Raw genomic sequence first — 17,781 nt, 5'->3', positions numbered from 1 at the left:
AGTCTGGGGCCCAAGGAAATAAATTTCATTACAATGTAGCAATTGCTTAGAGAGCTTCAAGCTTATAAGGAAAACTGTCCAGGAGATTTCTATCAAAACAGTCAACTTACAATGTTATTTGTGAAAAGAGTCTTTACACCAATTACTAAAATTGTGGTGATCATGTACTGAAATCATGAGGCACTGTGATTGCCTGAGTGATTGGCTGAAATACTGAGTAGGGTAACTAAGTTTCCTAGAGATAAGTAGAAATCTGCTAGATATATTTACATATCTCATTTCCGCTGAAAGGCAGTGTTTGTCCAGTTTATAAGGCACTTCTCTGAGAGCTAACATATTCTTTCATGAGCAGCAGCTCGTAACTAACTCTAGACAATAACTATCCTGAGCAGAGCTCAGCATATGACCTAAACTGGGCCAACGAGATTATTCTAAGCATTTGGAATTGGACTAAAATGATGATGGCTTGGCTTGTAAACATGAGAATTTATGTGAGACCTATTTAACCACATGCATGAGACAGCACAAACACCAATCTACAGACACATGAATTTATTAGGATCCCAGAGAGAAGCAAAGATGTGGAACCATAATGTTTTAAAAGGAAGGAGAATAATTTAATAACGTCCTGAAGATTTGATGTTGGTCACTTCTGTGTTCTGGTCCCTCCAGAAACTTGGGTGCAGTTTCTCCCTGGGTAACCAAAATATCCCTGTATTCTCAAATAAATCCCCTTTGCTGTTTCAGCATGGTAGATTTCTATAGCCAAAGAGCCTTGACTAAACATTACTTGAATTTCATGAATTTCTCATTTACCTTGCAAAGATCTCTGCAAACACTGGGAAAATAGAAATGAGTTTTGCTTTTCTCTTAATGCATGTTCTGTTAAAAAACATTTTCTATTTTCTAATTTCTCAGGAGGGGGAGATAGATAGATAGATAGATAGATAGATCAATCTACACACACACACACACACACACACACATACATATCCACACACATATGGATGGTTTTTTGTTTTTTTGTTTTTTTGTTTTTTTTAATTTACGTTGATTCTCCATAGCCCTCCCTACGGCTATATTCTGCTCTATAGTACATCTGTTCTGTCATGTAAAAGACTTTAGAGCTATTCTGTTTCCTTTTCTGATGTGAGAAAAATATTGGGGAGGGACTGTAATACTTGAAATAGTTATCCACATTGTGACCATATCTCTGACTGTGATGTGTCTTTTTCACAGTGTCATATACTCCTGTTTTCCCAGACTCATGCTTCCCCATCTCCCTCCCATTAGTCACCTAGATTTTTGTTGTTGTTGTTTAATGTTTAACTGTCTTATGCCATTATGGCCTATATAAATATATACTAGGGGTTCTCAAACTTTTTGGTCTGAAGAAATCTTTCCATACTTAATCGTTTAGCATACCAAAGAGCTAGATATTTGTCATCTTAGGAAATAAAACTGAGCACTTAAAAATAAATTCATTTAAAAATGGCAGTAATAAAATTATTACACATTTACATAAATAATATATTTTTATTTTAAAAACTGCATTTTCCAATTTGAAATAGAGTTTCAGAGAAGAGTAGTATGTCTTTATATTTTTCATATTTCTTTTATGCCTTTATTAATTGATGACATCAGTAGCCTTATACCTGCCTCTTTGTTCAATCTGTTGCAATGGCATACATATTATAGCCCATGGAAGCTTTGCTGTATACTCATAAGAGACTTAGAGTGAAATGGGCAAATAGCTTCATGATATTATTACGAAAATAGTTTGACTTCATAGAGTCTCAGCCACTTGGAGAAGTATTGCTACGAATTATACAATTGCAACATTAACCTAACAATCAAGAAGTAAACAACTAAATATTTTAACAAAAAATACCTTTTTGTTGTGGCTTTTAGCTGAACCAACCAAATTCACATATTTGGGGCATCCTATACCAATAACTTCTGAAGGGAAAATCTCATTCTTATTTTAATTTTGCTGACACATAAAATACTTTGGGGAAATTTAAATTGAATCTGAAAAAGCTTAAATTCCTATGGTAACCTGCTCTGTTAACTTTTCATCATCACGTAGGTAGAATGAATAAATTAGTAAGTGACTTACTTAAATGCCTTAGATGACTAACATTACTTTTTCCTTTGAACACCTACATATAGAAATGGATGTTTTCAGCAGTTTTTTAGTTTTGATATATTTTTATCCTAACCTACTGGTATAATAAGTAAGTAAATATACTAGTCAAATTCAAATCACAGAATTCTACAAATCTCTAAAAGGAGGAGAATGTATGCTGAGAATATATGCTGTGATTTGGTATATCTGAGAATGCTCAAACACATCAACTTTTAAATTCTTTCTTCCATAATCTCTAGATAATTTGATCAAATAAAAGGTTCTTCTTATAATCTTTTGAAAAGGCACCAGAGCAGAACTCACTTAATCATATTCCATCTATTCTTAAATGATTATCTCCATGCTAAATTCAATATTTACAAAGATATCTAACGTTATCTCCTTGTTCTCCAGGATGCACGTGTATAACCCTTCAAGGTGATATAAAAGTAAGGAAATCAAGTTAAGGATGAGGCTGCCTCAACTGCAGCAAATCATTGCACAAGGCAATGGGAGAGAATATGTATCTATACTTTCACTACCAAGTTCCATATTTTTGCTTCTTTCTTCCAAGAAGTGATGGCATGGTAGAGACAAGGAAAGAAAATGAGGATATAGAATTAAATATGTAAATATTTATAATGACTTTAACAACCAGCAGAAAAAGCAATTGGTCAGCAGTTTCCAGAAGTTCTTTCAAGACTGAACCCTTCTTTATACAAATCATATTCTCCACTTTCATGTTATTATCATCTGTATACAGTTGAATTTTCTGTCTTTGATCTCAAAAAGATCAATCTGACCTACAAGTAATTTTATGACTATTAAAATTCAATTCTCTTTAAAGTCAGACAACAAAATCCAGAATCACAGCAACATACTAACAACAATTACAGTGCCCAGCATCCAATCACAGTGCTACAAATGCAAAAAAAAAAAAAAAAAGCAGAAAATGTGATCCATAAGTAAAAGGAAAATCAATCAATAAAAAAACAGACCCCCAAACAACAGTGATTATAAATTTAGATGACAAGGACTTAAAACAGCTATGAAAATACATTCAAGATTTTAAATAAATATATTAAGTATTAAACCTAAATAAAATTAGGAGGAAAATGGAAGATATTTTTTAAATGAAACTTCTAGAGTTAAAAAATATATTTAAAATGAAAATTCTTATTGGATGGAACTCAGTGAAGATTAGACTCTATGGAAGAAAAGATTAATGAACTCAAAGACATTACAATGGAAACTATGCAAACCAGCACCTGCAGAAAAATGTGAACATTGCAGTGTCCTGTGGAGGGATGTAATACAGTCTACCATGCCTGGAATTCCAGTACAGAAGTGGAGAGAGGAAAGAAAATGGTTTTTGAAGAATAATGGCCAAAAATGTTCAAATCTGATATTAACTCTTAGCTGATGGGTCCAATAAGGACAACAACCCCAAGCAGGATAAACACAGCGAAAATACAACCACAGCATGTTCTAATAAAATTGCTGAAAAGCCGGTAGAGAACAGAATCACATTACCAAAGAAGACACCTTGATGGTGGATTTCTCAGCCTCCAGAACTGTCAGAATTAAATGTGTTTAACCACCGCCCTGCCCAATGTATGACATTTTGTTGTAGCAGCCTGAGCTAAGACACAATACCATAGAGATAAAGCCATGGAACCCCTATCTCAACCATGAATTGGCAACCCCCAAACTTCTTTTACTTGAAAGAGAAATAAACTTTTGTCATCTTAGGCCACTTTTGCTTGTCACTATTACAGTTAAAACACATCTTACTGTATACAATTATCTACAACTTTGGGGACCTCATATAGACTGATAAGGCAAACATACCTGAATTGTTGGCTCTAACAAAGTTCTTTATTTATTTCAGTTCGAGGTATCCTCATTGAGCAACTGCCAGAATACAACAGAGTCCTAGGTCCTATGGGAAACATAAAGATGAATAAGACTCCATTATGGTACAATTAAAACTATGCAAGTCTTCCTGGGCCCGCTGTTCCAAGATGGTGGACTATTATGATATAAGGGGAGAGTTAGTGGAAACAAGTAGCAATTGAGAGAAACTTGGATGACATTTTTAGAAAAGGAAATATTTGAACTAGGTCTTCAAGCAAAATTAGACCTTTGACAGACATTTTGCAGGAGGGGATAGAAAACATTTCCAGGTAGAGGAAGCAGATTTAACAGTCACCCACCCAAAGTGAGAGATTGGAGATGTGCTGCATAACCAAGCACCAGGTGAGTAAAGATTAGTCTAGAAATGTGGGATTAAATTATGGAAGACCTTGAATATTGGCTGCAGAGTCTTGCTTTTATTCTTAATGCAATAAGGAGACATCATCTTTATAATTCACTTACTTTTTTGAAGTTTATTTTTTTTTTTTAATTTGAGAGTGAGAGATAGAGAGATAGAGAGCAAGCAAGGGAGGGGCAGAGAGAAAAGGAGACAGAATCCCAAGCAGGCCCCACGATGTCAATACAGAGCCTGATGGGGGGCTTGAACTCACGAATCGTGAGACCACGACCTGAGCTGAAATCAAGAGTTGGATGCTTAACCAACTGAGCCACGCAGGCACCCCTCACTTACCTTTTTTATTTGAATTTTTAACATAGTCTTTTCTCATTTGTCTCTTTCTTCAATGAATCTTGTATTTTTGTAGCTTCTCTACTATTTTATTGAATATCAGATTATTCTGAACATTAGCAAAGAAACCTTCACAGAAGAGAAGCAGTCTACCTTATTTCAGGGGTTCGCAGGGTAGCTTTCCTGACTGGAAGCATCAGAATCACCTGGAAACTTGTTAGAAATGCAAATCCTTAGGACCCAACCAAGACCTACCAAATCAGAAACTTCAGAGGTGGAGCCCAGTCTGGTTTAACAAGCCCTCCAGGTGAATCTGATGCACATTAAAGTATGAGAATTGCTGGCTTAGCGACTAAGAGGTGGGATCTGGAGTCAGAGAATCAGAGTTCAGGTACTAATTCTACCACTTATACTCCATGAGTATCCTAGAGCAAAGTTTCTTCACCTTTTGATTCCAAATTTCTCATTTTATAAAGGGTGGGACAGAGATAGGAGGATTACATAAAATACCGTATATGCACTACTCAGTGACAGTAAGATCTCTATAAATGTAAGCTGTAGTTAATTACTAAATAGGAACTTAACTGGCCCCCATTTTTCTTTGTATACTTTCATGGACATAAGGATATGAACAATGGTACACAAATACTTCAAATTTAATATGCATATATAATCCAAAAGAAAAATCTGTTTTGGTCTCCACAAATGTCTATGGAGAATTCCTCAGAGCAGCTTTTCTTCTGTCATTTTCTGTGAAGCATTGAGAACATGCTTTTAAAGATCATTAGCAAGCCTGTGCCCTCATCCCTTACAAGTAGGTATAATTTTTATATCAGTCAGAAGTCTGTTTAGGACAAAGCTTTAAAGAAGATACCCTCAACCTTTAGCTCCCCACCTCTGCCACACACACACACACACACACACACGCACACACACAGTAACTAGAAGTTAAAGGCTGCTTTTTTGCTTTTTTATTATGGAAAGGGTCTCATTCAAGACAGCTGTGTAGCAGTCAGCAAAGCACCCCATTCTGAATTTTACATCCTTTCCTCTCTTTTGATGAAGATATATTTTTACTATGACACTGAGCAATTTGCATGGCAAAATTCACTGGAACATCAATCCTGAAGTTCTTTCACAGAACTAAGAAAATTGAAATAGCATTCCAGAACTTTACCAGGTGTCAGGCACCAGGATGAGAAAACATACACCACGGGCTAATCCATGGAAAACATGTGTTAAGAACAAAGTTGTATTATTTCACGGAGTGAAATACCTAGTTACCTAGTTCCTATGGCTTAACACTATATGGTGTATCTCTTGCTCCCAGTAGAGTCCAGTGTGGCAATCCATGGTCAGTGCTGGCAGCAGAGGATAAGACAGATGTGATCCATGCAATCATTGAGAAACCCAGGCTGATGGAGCCTCTGCCATCTTCCAGATGTCTTATAAGACTTTCATGGTCATATACAGTGTTGATATACAGCCAGCAGAGTGGATGGAAGAGAAAGAAAAGGAGAGAAACTTGCTTTGTAACTACTGCAACCAGAAGTAACACATGGCATTCCTGCCCATATTCTATATGCTGAGAATAGACCAAGCAGTCTACCAAGTTTAAGAGAGATGTGAATGTAGTCTCTGGCTGGCTCTTGGGTCAGTATACACATGGTCTACTTTTGAAGTTATTACAAGCAACCATTGTACTAAATATTTCCACAGGTTAACAAACTTTCCCGCCTTCCAGCCTGCTGTGTTTGTGTTGCTGCTGCTGCTGCTATCAACTTCAAATTGTTCCACATACTTTGGGTCTTGTTATGGAAACACCCCATTAAAAATACCAAATTAACTTACTATTGTCACTAACAACCCCTTCAATGTCAGTGAGACTGTAACTCTTTTTCATGTCACATTGCAATACCAGTGGGTGTTCCTGGTTGCTTGGGCAGCAGAGAGGATCTGCAACACACAGTAACAGAGGCACCCAGGCTAACAAAGGCTCTGTCACCTAAGTAAAGCCCCCAGGGTCAGTGCTTGACATCTTCAGCATTGAGGTCTAGATGGTACAAAAGAGAGCAGTGAAAGAGGGGCACTTGTTTCTTAATCATTTGGGCTCACAAGTGAAACACTCACCTCCACTCAAATTCCATGGGTGGGAACCAATGGCAAGGACCCACTCAGATAAATACAATGATGGATGAAATGTGGTCCCCAGCTCGTCCACCACTGTCCAGCAGTAGCTCTACACTGAGGAAGTCATGGTCAAAAATCTTCACTAGGGCACCTCAGTCGGTTAAATGTTCGACTCTTGATTTTGGCCCAGGTCATGATCTCATGTTTTGTGAGTTCAAAGTCTGCATTGGGCTTCAAACTGACAATGGGGAGCCTGCTTGGGATTCTCTCTTTCTCTCTCTCTCATTCTCCCTGCCCCTCCTCTCCCCCTCAAAACTAAATAAATAAACTTTAAAAAATCACCAGATACAGGTCTCTGCCACAAGAGTAAAATGTTTTATATGTATTCTGTTTTTAAAAATTGAATCTCGGGGCGCCTGGGTGGCTCAGTCGGTTGAGCATCTGACTTCGGCTCAGGTCATGATCTCACACTCTGTGAGTTCAAGCCCTGCATCGAGCTCTGTGCTGATGGCTCAGAGCCTGGAGCCTGCTTCCGATTCTGTGTCTCCCTCTCTCTCTGCCCCTTCCCTGCTCATGCTCTGTCTCTCTCTGTCTCAAAAATAAATAAAAACATTAAGAAAAAAAATTGAATCTCAAACCTATAAATAGACAACTGTAAATACATTAAGGACAAGGTAACAGAGCAAGATCCTAGTGAGAGGCACATCCTGGAATTTTTGTTTTATGAAAACTCTAACCGCTTGTGGACAATGATGATCAAAAGACATTATTCCAGAAATGTGTCTTCACTGAGAAGTCTAAGATTTACAAACATAGGACTTTGGAATAAAGACTTAAAATAAGATTTGTCCAACCCTTCACTGTACTGGTGAGGACATTGAAGCCCCAGAGAATTGAGGTAGGTGACAAGCTAAAAATACAATTTTAGAAAGTGAAAAATGTCTCATCTTTCATTTCCTTTATATTATACCATCAGCATCAAAAAGAGAAAGAAAAAAAAACGGGTTTTGACCTCTAGAATTTCAGACTTTATTTAGAGTTGATCACACATGAAGCCAGAAAAAGAGAAATTCAGGGGGGAAAACAACAACAACAACAACAACAGAAACAACAACAACAAAAAACCTGCTTTACAAACAAACAGATTATAGTAGGCCCACTTTTCCATTCTATGCATGGAGTCAGTCTCAGGATCCCCAGCTCAGGGGTCAGCCGCACACTGGGTGTATCTCAATGGTCTGAGGCTATCCAGTGAGAAAATACCTTATTTCCAGAAGTCCAAATCACTGACTTCTAATGAAATCTGCCTAATTTTTCTCTGTGTATTTCAAGTTTTCCAGATCATTATTATGCAATTTATGAAATTCTATAAATCTCACCCCAAAACAGAAATCTCAGGTCTTTGACCCTTAGGTCCCACTGCCCAATATAGTATACTCTTCACCCTAAAATATACCATGAATTATAACTATGTGAAGTCAAGAAACCCAATTCCAAAGTTCCCCCCAAATACTACTATGGCCATTTTGCCTCAAGGAGGAAAAAAAAAATGTATATGTGATATGTCTGTGATGCATTAGACTTTTTCAAGGGGTATTTATTTGACAATATTTTTATCCTACATAGACTATGGACTGTTGTGAATCTTAAAGATTGTATATAGCTTGGCAAAGAAAATGATTTCATACTTATGTTATTTAATATATATATATTTATATTTTATAAATATGTTCCAGAAATTTCTAACCTTTGTGATATGGACCTATAATAACTACTGAGTTAATTTCCCTGAAGGTAAAGATTACAGGTTTTAATCTTGAAAGTGCTATGGCAACTATGTTTCTTGAACCTGGAAGTGGGGAAAGAGGGGATTTTCACCTTGAACCCACACCAGAAAGCTACTCCTTCTTCTATAAGGAGCTTAAATGCTCTCCTTTTGAAACCCAAGTAACACCTACCAGATGCAGAGCATGAAATCAGGGAAGAAAAACATTTGACAGTGCAAAATCAGGCTCCATAGGAGGGAACCTGAGGCAGATATTTGGCAGATCTTATTCAAGAAAAGCAAATACATTAGAAACATATTATGAAAATATCTACTTAACTTAAAACTTGGGCAGTCAACTTATTACATAGTCTCATTTATAAAACCCTTCTTATTTCCTTACCCTGTTTTATTTGTTCACTGGTTATTGTTTTCTGCCATCAGTAAAATGTCAGCTCCATGAAGGCAGAGACCCCGGTAGATTTGTTCACTAGTATATCCCTGGTACCCAGAGCAGTGCCTGGAACAGGGTGGAAGCTCAGTTAATAGTTCTGGAAAGCACAGATCAATCTCCAGAGCAACCTGACATGTTACACATGGAAGAGGATCCTAAGACTCACACCATCCAAAGGAAACAGGAATGTGGACAGACCTGAAGACAACCACTGTCCTCTAACAGCTTATTACTCTCTTCTTCCTTAATCGAGGAAGCGTATTTTTAAACCAGCTCCGTGATGAGCAACAAATTTGTGGCATATAATTAACATATAGATTAGCATTTACTGTGCTATAGGTTAAGTAAGCTCAAGTTGACAGTCTAGAAAAAGGAACATTGCTTGCAATTATGTTATAGTTTTACGCAATCATAATTATAAAGTTGTCTTCATAATGTCTTGAGTATTGTTCTAGATTCTTCTGTAGATAGAAACCTAGACTTTGGAGACTAGTCAGCACAATGTTTTAGGGGGAAGATCTGTACCACTTGGAAGGACTTATGTAGAAGGGAATATGACTCACTGATTATGGTCACAAGCTTCTAGTTCAGATATTCTTTCAGATATTCTTGTCTTCAAACTTGGAAATACTTTAAAGGCCACCATATTTATTTGCTTTATTTCTGTGACTAAGTTTTCTCATCTGGAAGATGGGTAACATTATTCCACAGGGTTTTTAGTATGTTTAACATAATGTAGATAAAATACCTATTTCAGTGCCTAACAGGTGATTAGGCTCAACAATGGGTTGCCACTATCATTAAATTCTCTACCAAGAGCTGCCTAGACAAACAAAAGGACACTTTACAGTATTAACATCAAAATGGAAAAACAATGAAACGTGTTCTAGTAAATCATTGGAATGTAGCATTCTTTTGAATATTTGGATCTGACATTTGAGAGTAGGCAGAGAAAGGGTTCTGCATTTAATCTTTATAGATTACAATCTTGGCCCTAATACATCTGTCATTCAGTGTTACAAAATCTTGGAAGATCAGCTTCCCTAAATCACACTAATTTAGCTGCCACTTTCACGCATAGGAAAATTTTATAAAAGTTCTCATTATTTTGCTTTCTTATACATGTTTAAAGCATAAATCAGAAGAAAAAAATTGATATACCCCAAAAGGTATTGAAACAATGGCAAATAGTTAAATGTAATACACGGACTTACAATTAAGATTTTTCTCTTTGCTCATTTGTTTCTTAAATTCTACATGTGAGTGAAATCATATGGTATTTGTCTTTCTCTGACTGATGCATTTCACCTGGCATTATACTCTCTAGATCCATCCATGTCATTGCAAATGGCAAGATTTCATTTTTTGTATGGCTGAATAATATTCCTCCACTATCTATATCTATATCTATCTATCTATCTACCTATCTTATGTATAGATATATCTCACATCTTTATCCATTCATTAAAAGAGAAGAAGAGACAGATAGAGAGAGAGAGAAACCAAGAAATAGACTCTTAACTATAGAGAACAAACCGATAGTGACCAGAAGGGAGGTGAGTGAGGTGATGAGTAAAATAGGTAATGGGGATTAAGGGATGGATTTGTCATGACCAGCACTGGGTGATGTATGGAATTGTTGAATCACTATTTGAACACCTGAAACTAATACAACTCTGTATGTTAACTAACTGGAATTAAAATAAAAACTGAAAAAAAAACCAAGATTAAGATTAGCAAAATACTTAAAGTGCATCTACAGTCATAGATAGATACTAGATCTCTGTACCTTAAATGGCAACTGGAGAGACACACACCAGGCCCACTCTCTCTCTTGACCTTACTTCTACATGGTCTGGATAACACTGCTGTGCCTGGAGGTCATATGGTCAGTTTTTGAGGAATAGAGAGACTTTGATATCTAAGATAGAAATTTGATGAGATTGTTCTAACACACTAACATTTTATGTAAGTTCTCCGCTTTTGATTCATATAGACTTTATAAAACATACAGAAAGACCAGAAACATTAAATGCACAATTTCATTTATTAATAATTTCCCTTATTCATTAGTACATGTCTGTATTAGTACAGATTAATACAGATACAGTTAAAACAGAAAAAGATGTGTAGGAAGTATTTGCAAGATGATGCTATTTTGCTGATCAACTATTTTTCAGGAATCATCTTATATTCTGAGGCTGTGTTTTTCGTTCACAGTGAATCCAAATCTCTTGCCTTCATCTTTTGGGTGTCAGGATTTGTCACCTTTCCCATAAATAAAATTGAGTCTAGGAAAAGAAAAAAAAAACCTAGGAACTACTGGAGAAAAAAGTTGATAATAATTAGTCTTTCTGAATAGTTTAACAAATCATTTAATATTTTATTTATCTATAAGATAAATAGACCAGGTCGAACAGAGAAACCCTCTCCTTTGTCTAAAATATGTAATTATATAAGTATTAATCATTTTCTGGTAATTTATGAAGTAAATTAAAACCGACAACAGCTTGTCATGGAAAATGCATTAGTCCTGTTTTTCATACAGGAAGGCAAAAAGAAAGTGGCGGAGAGGTATTCTTCTAAATATAGAGACTCAGGCAAACATAATATAATGAAATGGTGACGAGCATGGTGGAGTTTTTAATTTAAGGTATTTGCAGTCATCTTTTTATACATGCAACATAAGTCTTTAAGGTTAAGAGTGCAGCTTCTCAGATGTCTTCCTTCAGCTCAGAATCAAAACTTACTGCAAAAGACAATATTTTCTATTGTCTAGTGCTTTCAAATCCTCACTGGGGTGATATTGTACACAGCACACACGTAAACACCTGAGTCCAGCTGTTCTGTGTTTGCAGGTGAAAGGGAACTAAGAACTAGAGGACAAAGTAGAAATACAAGATGTATCAAAAACCCATTCACCTTTCTTTTAAACTAGGGTAAGATAAGTGGCTTGAATGGATCAGTGCCAAGCGTTGCCTTGACTTTTACGTTCCTTACAGACATATGTAATAGAACTACCCTATGATCCAGCAGTAGCACTACTAGGAATTTATCCAAACAGGTGTGCTGATGCACAGGGGCACATGTACCCCAATGTTTATAGCAGTACTTTCAACAATAGCCAAATTATGGAAAGAGCCCAAATGCCCATCGACTGATGAATGGATAAAGAAGATGTGGTTTATATATACAATGGAATACTACTTGGCAATGAGAAAGAATGAAATCCTGCCATTTGCAAGAACGTGGATGGAACTGGAGGGTATTATGCTAAGTGAAATAAGTTAGAGAAAGACAAAGATCATGTTTTCACTCATATGTGGAACTTGAGAAATTTGAAAGAAGACCATGGGGGAAGGGAAGGGGAAAAATAGTTTCAAACAGAGAGGGAGGCAAATCATAAGAGACTCTTGGATACTGAGAACAAACTGAGGGTTGATGGGGGGAGGAGGGGGGCGAATGGGTGATGGGCATTGAGGAGGGCACTTGTTGGGATGAGCACTGGGTGTTATATGTAAGTGATGAATCACGAGACTCTACCACCAAAACCGAGAGCACACTCTATATATACTGTATGTTAGCTGACTTGAAAATAAATTACATATATATAGAGAGAGAGAGAGAAGAAAACAAATAAATGTGAATTTCAAAAGTGATAAAATAAATTTTACATAAGTTTAAAGCTAATGAAAATTATACTGAAATGTATTTGAAAGAATAGAGAGTTTTCATTAACCCTAGTGTTCAGTCCAAAGACAGTCACTCTTAGAAGAGCCAGTAACATGGAAATAGACATAATCTCCAGCAGATTTTTTCTTTTTATGATTATAATCAATAATACTTTGCCTCAAAAATCTCAAAATAACTCCAATAAAAAGAAAACAAATACTCCTTTTTTTCAAATAGATGGAGACACATAAATAACTTTCCCAGGATTTTGTGACAATGGGAGTCAGCAATAATGGTTGTATCTTTATAACTCTACAGCATTAAAATGCTTATTGGAATTGTTTAGATATTTTTAAAGTCACTTTTATGGGAACTAACCTCATAATTGAAGACAATTGTTTAAAATTTTAAATGCTCAGAAGCAGAAGACATTACATAAAAGCCATTTGTCCTAGCCTTTTCGATCTGTTTCTTTGACCACGGAGAACCACAGTTTGAATGGAGTCCATATGCAGTCACCTATCTACTCTCCACTAAACTGGATGGATTAGCAAACTCTTCCCGGACATAACAGGAATGGATCTAGAGGTAGGCTGAAACAGAAATTATTGTTTCCGTTTTTCTCTACAGTCCCCCTTCTCAAAGAGGTGTCCCCCATATTTAATCAATATATTCATACATCTCCATCAGATAGAAACAACTTTTACCACCTAATACAATACTAAGTACAATAGCATAACCAAAGCCAGAAGAAGGATTTCTTAAGATATCCTTCAGTCTGCTTCTTCAAACACAAAACCCGAAAGAATTGTAAACACACTATATATATATATGTATATACATATATATACATATACATATATTTTTTTTTATTGTGTGTGGAGTACTGTCAGTTTCAGAATCATCATTCACTCTCTAAGAAATGGCACATTCGTGTAGCATCTTTCACAATTTTCTTCTGAAAGTCTCTAACACTGGCCTACACCCTCAGCCTAAGAAAAGAAAAAGTGTTCTTCGTTTCCCTGCAAGTTTGGCTTAATAGGAGCTTCGGGTGAATATACTGAAATATAAGACGAACATGATAGAAAAATACAAATAATGTTTGTATTTTGCACAAGAGGACTGTTTGAATGAAATAAAATATTAAATCTAAATAAAAATTGATTTGCACTAAATCTAAAATCATCCATCCCTCATACTTCAGAAATCATCAAATGAATATATTTTATATAAAGTGTTAAGCCACTTAGTAGTTTACTATGCTATGCTAAGGCACCATTTTCATCAACCTCAATGATTTCCTCAGTTCATTTGTGAGAGGAAAATAAATAAATCACTGAATGTATATTGTCTTAACATAATAGCCCAATCTACATTTTATATGGCAACAATTTACAGCCTCCGATGAATGAGTCGCTATTCATTTCAAACAATACTTTAAGGGAGTAACCCTAGTTTAGAAAGTCTCATTACAATAAAGATCACGAAACAGTAGAAATTGTCATTAAGGTCTGATGGTTAAGCATTATCACAAATAAATAAATAAATGGATTATTTGGGGTTTTGAATTTTCATTGCTGCTTAACAGATAGCAATTACATGGCCTTTGTTCTTCAACTTAGAAAACTGAGAGTCAAACATCATTATTCTAAATTATTTCCTTATGCACTGATGTCCAATGCCGCTCCATTTCTTTCTGTTTTCCATACTTAACAATTACATACTAATTGTAAGAAATTAGAGTTATCCAAAGGTTAAAGATGTATAGATCAAATGACATTCTCAGAATATCTTTTAACACTGACCCATCCACTGGAATTGAAGTTGTGTTAATGCAATCTCAGCAAATCTAAAACTGCCTCACTGTTTCCAAGATATAACTTTCGAAAGGATCACTCAGCATTGGTTTCATGGAGCCTAAAAAAAGACACTAGTATATCCTTTAGGGGGTCGATAGTATGAGCACCATCATGAACTAATCTAACAGATTCAGATCTGAAATTAACTATGTCTCTTTTCCATATAACAATTTTAAAAAGCAACTTTTCCATTTTCCTTCCTTCTTTCATGTATTCAGTCACTCACTCATTTATATTTATTGATTTATTCATAATGAGCACTATGTGTCAGGCATAGTGTTACAGGCTTCATATATTCTTTTATTTAACTCTAGGAGATGAGCACTAATATTCTGTTTAAATTGGAGGTGAAGAAAATATGGCTTAGGAGGTTTAATTGACTTGTCTTACAACTATTAGTTAACAGAGCTGGGACTTGAGCCCACTCTGACACCCACGTTCACACTGTCAGTCTCTAGGGATACTGACATTGTGTGCAGAGCCCTTGGCCAAATACTCCACCTGTTGCCATTGTGTCAAATGCAATCCAATCCACTACTACCTCTACCTTTTGTAACTATAACTGCATCATCTTTCACCAACAGCCCACATTGGAGATTTGTATGTATTTGCATATATTTGCATATATGTGACCTCTCCCTCCCACTCAGAGCCCATAGCTAGTCACTTCTTTGGGAATCTACCTCTGAAACCTTCGCAACTGTGCAACTCCCAATTTCTACTCCTATTATAACATCACAGAGAGTTACCTTCTGAGACAAACAGGTGCTATTTCCCCTCTGCTGTGTTTCAACTATATGACCTTAGACAAATTATATAACCTCTCTCTGAGCTTCTCTGTTGTTATTTGTCAAGTATCTAAGCTACTGGAATGGTGTTAGCTTTAGAGATGGGGATTTAAAATGGCTACCATATTTAATAGCTGTGTTGGCAGCTATTACTATCACTGTTAGGCCCCTGTCACCTTTAAAATACCTGGTATAAAAGAGGCACTCCACAAATAGCCACTGAAGGAATAAATTTAAAAATTGCAATAAACTTAATAAATTGAAGGAATAAATGATTTCAGATATATAGATTACAAATAACAGCTAGGGGCGCCTGGGTGGCTCAGTCAGTTAAGCACTCTACTCGACTCTTAATTTTGGCCCAAGTCATGCATGATCTCACAGTTCATGAGATCCAGCCCCATATCAGGCTCTGTGCTGATTGTCTCTCTCCCTCTTTCTCTGCCTTTCCCTGTCTCGGGCACATTCTCTCTCTCTCTCAAAATAAATAAATAAACTTAAAATAAAAACTAAATAGCAGCTAGAACTGGGTCTGTTTAACATAAGCAGTTGCCCCAGAGAATTCTCAAAAAGATACCTGTTGGGCTATTCTTCACAATAAACAGAAATGGACGATTTGCTGTAAACTGGTTTTGAGCCAGACTCATGATCACAGGGATGTTCATGCCTATGAAACAGAGACAACAGTTATTTAGATGTTCACATTAAAAGATGAGTAAAGAAAATATATCCATAATACTTTTTTGTAAACAGGAAAAGTCATTTTGTTTCAGGAGTTAACGTGTAGAAAAATAACCATTTTCAAAATACAGGGAAATTTAGAATAAATTTAAAAATCAAAGAGCAGAAGAACAAATATTGGATTATTCATGGAATTATTCTCACTTCACATTTATGTTCAGTGAAGAAGAAAGCCAGATTCTTGATTCAATTTAGTGAAAGCAGCTGAAAATTTTCTTCTTTTAAACAGTAATTTTCCACTCACTTTTTATTTACATTATATGATTTATTCTTATAATGTTTTAACTCTTAATTCCTATCCAGATATGTCTGCACTTTATTTTTGTTGTTCAGGCTTGTGGTAATTACATCTGCATTCAAATTTATTCTTTTTTTAACTTTTCCAAAATCATTCTGTGGGCTCAGAGCTTTTAGGCTTTGTACTGTGAATGAGTATGGGATTTTTATTATATGATTAGAAACAGAGATTTGCTGCCTTTAATTATTATTTACTATAATAATGTATATCAGGCAGCTCCATTATAGCATTTGCCAACATTTAGAGTGGGTAAATTTAAATGGTTGGATTTTTTTTTCCTGTGTCTACACTCAATTCAGATGTGTTCTTTACCAATACCACAATGATTTCACACAATTTTCTGAGTCATGAAAAAGTCATTAAAAAAATACCACATGGGTGATCAGAATTGGAAAATAATGGTAGAGAAGGAAAAAAATGTATCCTCTACACTGTGACTGGGGTATGCAAATTAAACTGACAAAAGACATTAACAGAAAAAATGGTTCATTTCATATCCCCAGAGAAGCTTCACGGAAAAGAAGTAAATATTCCCAAAAATGTTAGGTTTGAGAGCTAATCTACCTGTTTAACAAACTGTGGAGAAGTGACTAGACAAAAAAAAAAAAAAAGGAGGGGGGCATTCTTCTGGGACAATAACTTGTGGGAAGGTAAATACATAGGGGCAATCAATGGTATGAGAGGGTTATTCAGTAAGGTTTGTTATGCAGACTGATTTCAGTGCCAGTTTTCACGTCCTGTGGTAAAGGTTGTTCTTCTCCCGATATGGGAGAGAAGAGAGACACCTTCACAAGGAAACGCACGTCCTGCTTGTAGGCAGATCTGGGGAGAGTAGAGAGCTCTTTTTTATGTGCTGTTTCTCAATTTTCTTCAGCTCAAAACAACTCTTCTGACAAAGTGGCTGATTCTGATGCCCTTCAGAATTAATTGCAAAATACAAAATGCAAGGCACTCTCCTACCTGAAATATCAGGGCTATGATGCCCAAATTACCAGCAAATACAGGTAATTAAGTATTCAGGCAAATTATATCTGAATTGATGATAGAATACAAAAAAAGCATAGTCAGTGCCACTCTCGTTCTCATTTGGACGAGTGCTGGAGCTTTTTTTGTTCTTGAGCATCCACTGAGCAGATGCCTGAAAGTCAAGATGCTCACATTTAAACCTATTCTGATGTGTAATACATCAGGGGGCCTGCTGATCCCCGAGTGATCGTTATGGCCTCTTAGAGAACTCTAAACATTAGAAGCCGTGGGTGATAGTAGAAAGAGCGCCGAACTTGAAGTCAGGGAACCTGATTAGAGTTCATACTCTGCTGTCAATTAATAGTATGACCGTTG

At 36.1% G+C, this 17,781-nt stretch overlaps 1 protein-coding gene across 1 annotated transcript in view; it reads right to left on the bottom strand.

Moving 5' to 3' along the window:
• Positions 1 to 11,110: 11,110 nt before the first annotated feature.
• The window catches only part of SERPINI2 (serpin family I member 2), a 33,956-nt gene continuing 27,285 nt past the window's right edge, over positions 11,111 to 17,781 (bottom strand). The window contains exons 8-9 of the mRNA XM_043594970.1: positions 15,979 to 16,068; positions 11,111 to 11,373 (exon numbers count right to left, since the gene is read on the bottom strand). Of these exons, the coding sequence (XP_043450905.1) occupies positions 11,297 to 11,373; positions 15,979 to 16,068 (167 nt within the window). The 3' untranslated portion in view covers positions 11,111 to 11,296. The remainder of the gene's footprint in view (positions 11,374 to 15,978; positions 16,069 to 17,781) is intronic.

The sequence above is a fragment of the Prionailurus bengalensis genome, chromosome C2 (assembly GCF_016509475.1).
Source record: "Prionailurus bengalensis isolate Pbe53 chromosome C2, Fcat_Pben_1.1_paternal_pri, whole genome shotgun sequence".
NCBI classification, from domain to species: domain Eukaryota; kingdom Metazoa; phylum Chordata; class Mammalia; order Carnivora; family Felidae; genus Prionailurus; species Prionailurus bengalensis.
The sequence above is the reverse complement of the archived record's forward strand: the minus strand, read 5'-3'. Positions and strand labels throughout refer to the sequence as shown.